This window comes from Macaca fascicularis, chromosome 2 (genome assembly GCF_037993035.2).
Source record: "Macaca fascicularis isolate 582-1 chromosome 2, T2T-MFA8v1.1".
Taxonomy (NCBI): domain Eukaryota; kingdom Metazoa; phylum Chordata; class Mammalia; order Primates; family Cercopithecidae; genus Macaca; species Macaca fascicularis.
The window spans coordinates 44,630,657-44,642,340 of NC_088376.1; the positions used below are offsets into that span (position 1 = coordinate 44,630,657).

The following is an 11,684-nucleotide window of genomic DNA, read 5'->3' on the forward strand; positions in this document are numbered from 1 at the left end:
GCAGAGGTTGCAGTGAGCTGAGATCGAGCCACTGTACTCCAGCCTGGGTGACAGAGCGAGACTCCATCTCAAAAAAGAAGAAAGTAAGTAGAACGGCAGTTTCCTGGGGTTAAGGGGAGGAGAAATGGGAATTGTTTAATGAGTATAAATTATCTGTTTTACAAAATGAAGAGTTCTGGAGATTGGTTGCACAACAACGTAGTGTGAAGGTACTTAACACTGTTACATACATTATCTATTCAAAAATAATTCAAACAGGCTGGGCACAATGGCTCACACCTATGAGCCAGGTATGGTGGCTTACGCCAGCACTTTGGGAGGTTGAGGTGGCGGATTACCTGAGGTCAGGAGTTTAAGACCAGCCTGGCCAACATAGAGTGAAACCCCATGTCTACTAAAAATACAAAAAATTAGCCAGGAGTGGTGGCAGCCGCCTGTAATCCCAGATAATCGGGAGGTTGAGGCACGAGAATCACTTGAATCCAAGAGGTGGAGGTTGCAGTGAGCCGAGATTGCACCACTGCACTCCAGCCTGGGCAACAGAGCAAGACTCTGTCTCAAAATAATAAAATAAATAATAATGGTAATAATAATTAAAATAAAAACATAAAACTACCAGTACTGATAGTCACAGCTCTGGAAAATTCTGTTCCTTTCAAATGTCTCCCGTAGCATATCATCAGTCCTTCAAAAAATATTTACATGAGCACAAATGATGTTGCCAGCTGTTAAAATTGAAGCCAAGTTTTATGGTTTATGATATAATAATAAGATTAAGCTACTTTAGAAGGCCGGGCGCAGTGGTTCATGCCTGTAATCTTAAAACTTTGGAAGGCCAAGGTGGGAGGATCACTTGAGTCCAGGAGTTCAAGACCAGCCTAAGCAACATAGAGAGACCCTGACTCTACGGATAATAAAAATATTAGCCAGGTGTAGGAATGCATGCCTGTAGTCCCAGCTACTCAAGAGGCTGAGGTGGGAGGATCACTTGGGCCCAGGAGCTCAAGGCTGCAGTGAGCTATGATCATGCCACTGTACTCCAGCATGGATGACAGAGCAAGACCCTGTCTCTAAAAAAAAAGATTCTATAGAAGAAAAAAAGAAGTAAAAGTTGGCCTGTGAAAAGACCCTTGGCAGTGAGTGACTATGTTGTGTAGGGAGAAAATCAAGAGCTTTAGATTCACGATAGATTCAAGTCCCAGCTCTGCTATAGACTGGTTATTTTACCTCAAGCAATTGAATTGCTTTCCTTGAATCTCAATATCTTCATATATAAAATGAGGAGATTGTGGGTATTATGGTTAATTTTATGTGTCAACTCGGTTAGGCCACAGTACTCAGATATTTGGTCAAATATTATTGAGATATTTCTGGGCAGATTTTTAGATGAGATTAACATTTAAATCAGTAGACTTTGAGTAAAGTAGATGACTGTCCATAACGTGGATAGGCTTGATTCAATCAGTTGAAAGCCTTAATAAGAAAAGACTGACTTACCCAGAAGAAATGGGAATTCTGCCAGCAAACCACCTTTGGGGTCAAACTGCGATCCTTCCCTGGGTTTCCAGCGTGCTAAACTACCCTGCAGACTTTGGATTTACAAAGCCCTAAATGAAATCTCTCTCTCTCTTTCTCTCTCTCTCTCTGTCTCCCCTTCTCTTTCTCTCTCTCCCCATCCCTCCTTCCCTTCCTCTCTCTCCCTCTCTCTTTCTCTCCTTCTCAGAGAGATTTATATGTGTACACTCACACATTGTCAGGGAGGAAACACATTCTCTACCCTCTTACCCTCTTACATTCAGTTATTGGAGACTTACAAATTATTATTATTAGCTTTTGAGACAGAGTCTCACTCTGCTGCCCAGGCTGGAGTGCAATGGCATAATCTTGGCTCACTGCAATCTCAGCCTCCCAGGTTCAAGCAATTCTTCTTCCTTGGACTCCCGAGTAGCTGGGATTACAGGCACCCACCACCACACCCAGCTAATTTTTGTATTTTTAGTAGAGATAGGGTTTCACCGTGTTGGCCGGGATAGTCTCGATCCCACATGCTTCACACACAATTCTGTTGACCAGAACTCATCCTCGGATCCTGCCTACGAGTGAGGGGGCTGACTAGTGTCTTCTGCGTGCCCAGGAGTGAGAATCAAATAGGATATGGTGACCACTGACAATCACTAACAATCTCTACCCTCATGGTCTTCAGTGAGTATCCGAGGGTGCGGGAGCAGTGGCTGAGTCAGGAGGAAAGTCTCTTTAGATGACTTCCCCGAAGGGAAAAACACCCACTTGGATTCCTCAATTCCCACGTTTGATTTAAAATCTATCTTGGCTGGGTGCGGTGGCTCACGCCTGTAACCCCAGCACTTTGGGAGGCCGAGGTGGGTGGATCACCTGAGGTCAGGAGTTCAAGAACAACTTGGCCAACATGATGAAACCCCGTCTCTACTAAAAATACAAAAAATTAGCCAGGTGCGGTGGCGGGTGCCTGTAATCCCAGCTACTCAGGAGGCTGAGGCAGGGGAATCGCTTGAGCCTGGGAGGCGGAGGTTGAAGTGAGCCAAGATCACGCCACTGTTCTCCAGCCTGGGCAACAAGAGCAAAACTCTGTCTCAGGAAAAAATTTAAAAAATAAAAATAAAATAAAATAGATCTTAATACTCTATAAGCAGACTTTGGATTTACAAAATGAAATATTAACAAACTTCATGAAAATGCGACCTTAAGGCACTGTAAACACCACTTTAAAGCATACTAAACACTGGTCACTGCCTGAAGCCGCTTCCTCAAGCAAAGCCTTTCTAATAAAGCATCTGTTGTTGTGACTGTTTTGAATAAGACTGTTTACAACATTAGAGAAAAGGCATATAAAAAACAGCTGTTCAGTGAAACAGAAAATCTTCCAACATTTTTTTTTTTCTTACGGCCTCTATAACTGCAGAATCTTCCAACATTTTTATTTCAACTCTTTATATTTTTAAAAAATTTAATCAAATGAGATCACGTTGGATTAATGTAGTGGGCATCCTCCAAGCCAAGGCAAATGCCTCGACAGCATGTTACACAGCGGAGTTCAAATGCTCCCTCCCTGTTGCCTTCTTAAGCATTTGAAATGAATTAAGAACCCTTCTCCTTTAGACATCACTGAAAAGGATTATCTTCTTTGCCTTTATGGGTCTGGGAGTTAATTTTGCAGAGAAGCCAAAAGCTTTTCTGAGCATCTCCAGGGGCTCCAGATGGAATCAACTACAGGGTCTTCCAATGAAATAAATGGTGAAGACCACTTAGGTTTCTGCAGGTTTTATTCTGGTGAGCCAGTGCAGCAGAACAAGAGCAAATAATCGTGAAAGTCTCTGACTTAAGTGCTTCTCCAACACACAATTTCATGCCAATACCTACTGTTCTTGGCAGACCAAATTCCCTTGTGGGCCTCATGTATGGGCAGGTGGTATCTTTGCTTCATTGACTATTATAAGAAAATCCATTGTAATCTCTGTGTGGGGTTCCATAATACGAGAGCCTCTGTTAATGCTCTGAAATATATTCCACTCCAATGAGCAGAAGTCCTCCCTGCAGCTGCTACTTTGGCTGTTACAAAAGATAATGCCTCCAACAACAGCCTCTCCTATTTGTTCAAAGTGCACCGCACAATGATGGGCCAAAAGAGCCTTGCACAGAACTGCCAGGGAAAGATGCAAGAGTGAAATAATCAGCCTGCTCTTTTAATGACAGACCTGTGGTGGGAGTTGCTAGTGCAAGAGATCAAAGACATCATCTTTGTGGTGGCCCAGCCACAAGAACAAGGAATGGAGATGGGAAAGCCCAGTCTTCACTGGTAGCAGCAGCACCCACAGACATTTCTTGGGAAAAGGTATACAAGGCATGAATCCTGCCCTCCAGGGGATTGTCGTTGGGGTTATTGAAGAACATAAAGGAAACCTCAAAGTGACCCATGGTTTCCTTGTCTTTTATAATTAGTTGCAAAAGGGCTGCAGTCAGCCACCACTGATGGACAAACCAAGGCTCCCTGGGCGTGGTGGGCTTGAGATGCTATGTGAGAACTGTTCATCCTGATGTAAAGACTGGTCTGGCAAGTCTCCCAAGGTTACCAAGCTCCTGGGCAGTCTCCATTTACTGCTTAGACTGAGTTTTTAAGGGCCCTTTTGACCCCTGGTACGGTGTGTTCAATTCATGTCTGCCAGTGGTCATGGAAGCGATGCAAGTACCTTCCCTGTGGCACCTACTCCCATTCCAATGCCTTCATTCTCTTTTGAGACATGCAGGTCTGGGGCTCATTCCTGATCTGTTTGGATGGCATTCTAGCTCTATCCTTCTGCCACATTTAAAAATCTGATACCTTTAAAAGGTGAATGTTTCTGTGTAAATTATACCTCAATAAACCTGACTTTTAAAAAATCTCTCTTTTTTTTTTGAAACAGAGTCTTGCTCTGTCACCTAGGCTGGACTGCAATAGCCCGATCTCGGCTCACTGCAACCTTTGCCTCCCAGGTTGAAGCAATTCTCCTCCCTCAGCCTCCCAAGTAACTGGGATTATAGGCATGTGCCACCACGCCTGACTAATTTTTGTATTTTTCAGTAGAGACAGGGTTTCACCATGTTGGCCAGTCTGGTCTCAAACTCCTGGCCTCAGGAGATCTACCCACTTCGGCCTCCCAAAGTGCTGGGATTACAGGTGTGAGCCACTGTGCCTGGCCTAAATATCTATTTTTGAAGCTTACATGTATCTCAGTAACTCTCCCTCAAGGCTCTTAACCTACAAGATGTAAACCACGCAGACACTGGGGCAGTCAGTTCTGGTAGATGGCAAGCCTGCATTTTCTTTCTTTCAGTTGGTGGAGACTTGGTAGAGACTTTGGGAGAAAAGACACCCCTTGTAGCACCTTTGATCCAGGTCTCCATACACAGTGGGAAAAGTCCACGAAGTTCCGGATAGACCTTTCTGGAAGTGGGTAGGGCTGGGTCACAGAACAAGAACCCAAGGAATCACTGGATCATCAGATGCCTCCAATTAAGTTTCTTTTCTCATAATAAAATTTAATTATAAATTTTCCTTTGAAAAAGTCACCTATTTACTGTGGCTTCCTCAGATGCACAGTTATTCATGAATACAGAAGCACATAAAGGAGTCAAAAATACAGGAGTTAGAGACAGGGCTGTTGTACTGGTTGAATGTAATAATATAATGAAGAGCTGAATGTTGTATTAACTGAGAGTAGGCCCTGAATAAATGTCAGTTATCCTCATTCTTGTTATTAGTTGTGCCATTATTGGATATTGCCTTTAGTCATCTTGCTGGGCAGAGTCTGTTGTCGTTATCATCTGACATAGTGGGGAATCTCCGAAGGGAATATATGGGGCAAACTCTCAATCCTTTCCCAAAAAGCTTTTTGATATCTTGAATGGAAAATGTAAAGGATGGACCATTAATATGATTAATTTCTATTAAGGTTAACTTATGGCAGAAATTGACTTTTTTTAAAAGGAAGACATTTCTTTAAAAAAAAATCTTTTATTTTAGATTCAGGGAGTATATGTGCAGGTTTGTTACAAAGACATATTGTGTAATGCTGAGGTTTTGGATGCAATTGAATCTACCACCCAAGTAGTGAGCACAATACTCAATAGATAGTTTTTCAACCCTTGCCCCACCCCCAAAACATCTAGTAGTCCCCCGTGTCTATTGTTCCCATCTTTACGTTCATGTTTACCCAATGTTTAGCTCCCACTTATAAGTGAGAACATGTGGTACTTGGTTTTCTGTTTCTATGTTAGTTCACTTAGGAAAATGGTCTCCAGCTGCTTCTATGTTGCTGAAAAGAACATGGTTTTGTTCCTTTTTATGACTGCACATTATTCCATATTGTGTATATACCACATTTTCTTTATTCAATCCACCATTTATGGACTCCTTAGTTGATTCCATGTCTTTGCTATTGTGAATGGTGCTGTGATGAACATATGAGTGTATGTCTTTTTGGTAGAACAATTTATTTCCCTTTGGGTATATACCAGTAATAGTATTGCTGGGTCAAATGGTAGTTCTATTTTTAGTTCTTTGAGAAATCTCCAAACTGCTTTCCAGAATGGCTGAACTAATTTACCTTCCCATCAACAGTGTGTAAGCATTCCCTTTTCTGTGCAGCCCCTCCAATATGTTTTTGTTTGGTTGGTTGGTTTGTTGGTTGGTTGGTATTTTTTCGTTTGTTTTTTGTTTGTTTTTGAGACGGAATCTCATTCTGTCACCCAGGCTGGAGTGCAGTGGCACGACCTCAGCTCACTGCAATCTCCGCCTCCTGGATTCAAGCAATTCTCCTGCCTCAGCCTCCTGAGTAGCTAGGACTACAGGCACACGCCGCCACACCTGTCTAATTTTTTGTATTTTAGTAGATATGGGGTTTCACCATGTTGCCCAGGCTGGTCTTGAACTCCTGAGCTCAAGCAATCTGCCTACCTTGGTCTCCCAAGGTGCTAGGATTACAGGTGTGAGCCACCGTGCCTGGCTGTTTTTTTGTTTGTTTGTTTGTTTTGTTACTTCTTAGTAATAGCTATTCTGACGGGTGTGAGATGGTATCTTATTGTGGTTTTAATTTACTTTTATCTGATGATCAGTGATAATGAGCATTTTTTGATATATTTGTTGGCCACTTGTATGTAGAAGATGTTTCTCAATCAGACCAGGAAATCTATCCACATTTTTTTTTGTTTTTTTTTTTTTGAGACAGAGTCTGACTCTGTCACCCAGGCTGGAATGAGCTCACTGCAAGCTCTGCCTCCCGGGTTCATGCAATTCTCCTGCCTCAGCCTCCCCAGTAGCTGGGACTACAGGCGTCCGCCACCACACCCGGCTAATTTTTTGTATTTTTAGTAGAGACAGGGTTTCACGGTGTTAGCCAGGATGGTCTCGATCTCCTGACCTTGTGATCCGCCCACCTCGGCCTCCCAAAGTGCTGGGATTACAGGCGTGAGCCACCACATCTGGCTATTCACATTTTTTAGAGGAAAAAAAAAATTTTGAATCTGATGCCACAAAACAGCCCACTTTTTATTTTGTTAAAACCTAGATTTGGCCAGGCACAGTGGCTCAAGCCTGTAATCCCAGCACTTTGGGAGGCTGAGACGGGTGGATCACAAGGTCAGGAGATCGAGACCATCCTGGCTAACCCGGTGAAACCCCGTCTCTACTAAAAAATACAAAAAACTAGCTGGGCGAGGTGGCGGGCGCCTGTAATCCCAGCTACTCGGAGGCTGAGGCAGGAAAATGGCGTAAACCCGGGAGGCGGAGCTTGCAGTGAGCTGAGATCCGGCCACTGCACTCCTGCCTGGGCCACAGAGCGAGACTCCATCTCAAAAAAAAAAAAAAAAAAACCTAGATTTAAGAGTAACTAAGAGGAGTATGGTAGGCAGCCCCTAAGATGGCTCCCAATGATCCCCACATCCTGGCATTCATACCTATGTATGATCCCTTTACCTTAAGTGTGGTCTTCCTTCAATAAGAAATAGAATATGGCAGAAGTGATGAGATGTCACTTCTAAGATTAGATTATTAAAAAAACTATGGCTTCTATTTTGAGCATTCTGTGTGTGTGTGTGTGTGTGTGTGTGTGTGTGTGTGTGTGTGTGTCTGTGTGTGATCACTGACCTTGGGAAAGCCAGCTGCAATGTTTTAAAGCAGCCCTGTGAAGGCTCATGTGATAAGGGATGGAGGCTTGCAATAACCACATGAGTGAGCTTGGAAGCAAATCCCCCAGCCTCAGCTGAGCCTTCAGATGAGACCACAGTCTCAGCCAGCAGCTTTACTGCAACCTCAGAAGAGACTGTGAGACAGAGACACCCAGTTAAGCCATGTCCAGATTCTTGACCCTCAGAAGCCGTGAGATAATAAATGTTTGTTGTTTTAAGGCACTAAATTTTGGAGCAATTTGTTACACAGCAATAGATAACTAATATTAATAATAGAGGTTACACAGTTGGGAACATGCTTTTTTCTTTAGATACTGGAATAATTTCTAGCATAGAGATGGAGGGTTTGATAATAATAATCATAGTGTTGAATACTAAATTTATGCTAATTCCTACTACTGCAAATTGCTAATGGATTTTTTTAAGTCTTTAAAGAAATAACACCAAGATTATTGTGGCAGTTGGGGAGGTAAGTGGGGCTTCTGGAAATCATATCATATTACCAATAAAGAGATACGAGTGCCGCCTTTTAAAATGGGAGTGGTGGTTGTGTGGGACAGAGATATGCTTAACTTGTTCTGTGTGACCCTGAAAAGGCAATGACTGGAAGCTGCAGGCAAGCAGGTGTGGTTCTACAGAACTTTCCTAGTATTTCCTTGAAACACCAAGAATAAAAGTCATGTCCAAAGCTTCACTATTTAAAAATTGCATCTACAGGTGAAAGCTGTCTACAAATAATGAGAGTGCTGTCTATTTATATGGGAATTTGGGGTGATTTCAAAAGCTATTATTTTTCAGTTATTCTTTATGTTATTATATTGTCTTTGCAATTAAAATAAAATGTAAGAAAAGAATGCTACACACTTTGTATTGTTAGAACGTGTCCCATTTTGGTTTGTTAACTCTGTCTCAGGCTGATGTCTCCTTTCTTCACAGAGAAAAGTCTGATGATCCCAGGAAACATCATTTCTTTAAAACGATCAACTTTCCTCGCCTAGAAGCCGGCCTAATTGAACCCCCATTTGTGCCAGACCCTTCAGTGGTTTATGCCAAAGACATCGGTGAAATTGATGATTTCTCTGAGGTTCGGGGGGTGGAATTTGATGACAAAGATAAGCAGTTCTTCAAAAACTTTGCAACAGGTGCTGTTCCTATAGCATGGCAGGAAGAAATTATAGAAACGGGACTGTTTGAGGAACTGAATGACCCCAACAGACCTACGGGTTGTGGGGAGGGTAATTCATCCAAGTCTGGCGTGTGTTTGTTACTGTAAATTGCTCTCTTTACCAGACAGGTGGCAGGAGTCTCGGCTGACATAATCCTCGAATGTTCCCAACACGTGGAAATCTGTGGAATGAGGGATAATCAGTTAGGAGGGCGACATCGCAACCACAAAACAATTCAAAGGACAGGCAAGCTCACTACTAGGACACATTTTATTTTCTTTCTCTTTCTTTTTTCATAAAGATGAGTAAAGTCTCAGTTTTCACTGAGGGCTGGGAAAAGGAACACTCAGGTTTATTTTGATAAACTGAAAGCATCAGCCTTTTACCATCATGTCCCTGTGTATTACGCAAAGTCCTAGGAACAGAGAATGGAACTTTGTGGTGTGCCCAGAAAATGAGCATTTGCAGTTCTTAGTAAATAATCATTTTAGTTTTTCTTTGTTTATATCTTTTTTTCCCTTCATCTTTCTCCTGCTTCTATACTTATAAAAAGGATTTTGAAGCTGGAAACAAATGTTCCTGACATTCTCCCTCTAAAAAGGAGTGGGTTACAATATTTTGGCAATGTTTTAGATCACAGAATAATTTTCAATTTCACTGACAGTTTCTTTCACAATTTTTTGGAAACAATTTACTATCATCATATTGAAGCATTTTAAATGTAAACATCCATGAGGTCTGTGAAGTAAAGCATTCTGTAAAGTTAGTTGAGTCCTTTAAGTAATATGGTAAACTCGTACTACCATATGCCATCGGTTCCCAAACTCTGCTGAACTTTGGAATCATCTAGGGATCTTTTAAAAAACGAATGCCTGACTCCCATCCACAGACATTCGGATCCCCACTCCCAGGTATGGGAACAGCTTGACCATTTAGAATTTCAGAAGCTCCCCAAGTGAGTCTACTGTGCAGCAGTTTGGCAGGCACTGCCATGCACATGTGAATGTTATTACATTCGATCTTATTTTGGTTGCTCAAAACTTCAATCATACATTTTGATGGCAACTTTTCAAATGTCCCCAAAGCATGTCATTTTAGCAATTGCAGTATAAATGAAACAAGACAATCTATTCATCTTAGAGCTTCTCTTGTCCTTGCACACTTTAGTTTCTCACACATATCTTGGGAGCTTGGTCTCTTGGCTATTTCAAAGCCTGAAGGAGACCTATGGGCTTAGAAATTGAGTTGAACAGGCCAGGTGCAGTGGCTCATGTCTGTAATCCCAACACTTTGGGAGGCCGAGGCGGATGGATCACGAGGTCAAGAGTTCAAGACCAGCCTGGCCAACATGGTGTAAACCCCGTCTCTACTAAAAATACAAACATTGGCCCGGTGTGGTGGTGTGCATCTGGAATCCCAGCTACTCGGGAGCCTGAGGCAGGAGAATTGCTTGAACCCAGGAAGCGGAGGTTGTAGTGAGCCAAGATTGCGTGCCATTGCACTCCAGCCTGGGCAACAAGAGCAAGACTCTTGTTTCAAAAAGAAAAAAAAAAAAAGAAAGAAAGAAAAGAAATTGAATTGAAAAAATAGTAGCCCTCATTTCAAGTGGCTGCCCAGCCAGCACTGTATGGTAGAATTAGCACTTCTCAAAAGCACAGCCGAGGTGAGAATTCTACAGCTGCGAAAAAATATTTGGGATACAAATATAAAGCTGGGTGATATTTTTTAAAAGGATGTGTGTGTGCATAATAAAATCTAAATTTATCCCAGTGGTAAAAAAACCTGGCTGAAGTCAATTAAAAAGTTTTGTCCCTTGAGTTAGGGATTCGAAAACTGCAAAAGTGTCGGTCAAAAAAATGTTGGTTAATGGGAATCCAGCTAACAGTAATACTCATCTACAAGACAGCATTAACCATACCTGGAACAAGTTAAGAAGAAGCCCTCTGACAGTTGAGGCCTAGGCGTGCACCTGTGGCTCACTTTCCCACTCCCCTTCCATCCTCAGCATGCTCCCTAATGCTCCAAATCCTAACCTAGGATGCTTAGAGTTCTGTGTCACCAAAGCAGGATACAAGTATGCCCAGGAGATTTTCTTTTTTTTTTTTTCCTGAGGTAAGAAAGTAAATTAAAGTTTGGTTAAGTTTTGAACAAGTCCCTTTTAACAAAAAACCGATTGGTGATTAACAGAAATCCAATTAACCAGAGCACCCCAATGGTAGAGTTCTCAGGATTGGGCTTTATAGACATTTAAAAACAACATAGTGTTTATTTGTTGATTATGCCTTAAAGCTGGCAGAGGGACAAATGCAAACTAATAATTAAAGATAAATATCTCAGTTTTAAAAAGGACAAAAAAAATTGGAGAGATAAAAAAATAAAAATGTCTTGTTGCATTGGTTCCTTAGTGTGAATTGCCTCTGCTTTCAATAAGGTTTAAATGGAAATCTGTTTTATGTCTTAGAACTAACTCAGGAAAATAATTGAATAAGTAGTTTTATTAATCCATTCTCACACTGCTGTAAAGAAATACCTGAGGCCAGGCATGGTGGCTCATGCTTGCAATCCCAGCACTTTGGGAGTCCAAGGCAGGCAGATCACCTGAGGTCAGGAGTTCGAGACCAGCCTGGCCAACATGGTGAAACCGTGTCTCCACTAAAAATATAAAAATTAGCCAGGTGTGGTGGTGTGTGCCTGTAATCCCAGCTACTAGGAAGGCTGAGACAGGAGGATTGCTTCAACTTGGGAGGAGGAGGTTGCAGTGAGCCAAGATTGTACCCACTGGACTCCAGCCTGGGTGACAGGGCAAGACTGTCTCAAAAA

The 11,684-nt window shown here is 42.1% G+C and overlaps 1 protein-coding gene across 1 annotated transcript in view; it reads left to right on the top strand.

The window, feature by feature from the left end:
• Positions 1–11,263, top strand: part of GRK7 (G protein-coupled receptor kinase 7) — a 41,540-nt gene extending 30,277 nt beyond the window's left edge. The window contains exon 4 of the mRNA XM_005545970.4: positions 8,635–11,263. Within this exon, the coding sequence (XP_005546027.1) occupies positions 8,635–8,971 (337 nt within the window). The 3' untranslated portion in view covers positions 8,972–11,263. The remainder of the gene's footprint in view (positions 1–8,634) is intronic.
• The last annotated feature ends 421 nt before the right edge of the window (positions 11,264–11,684 follow it).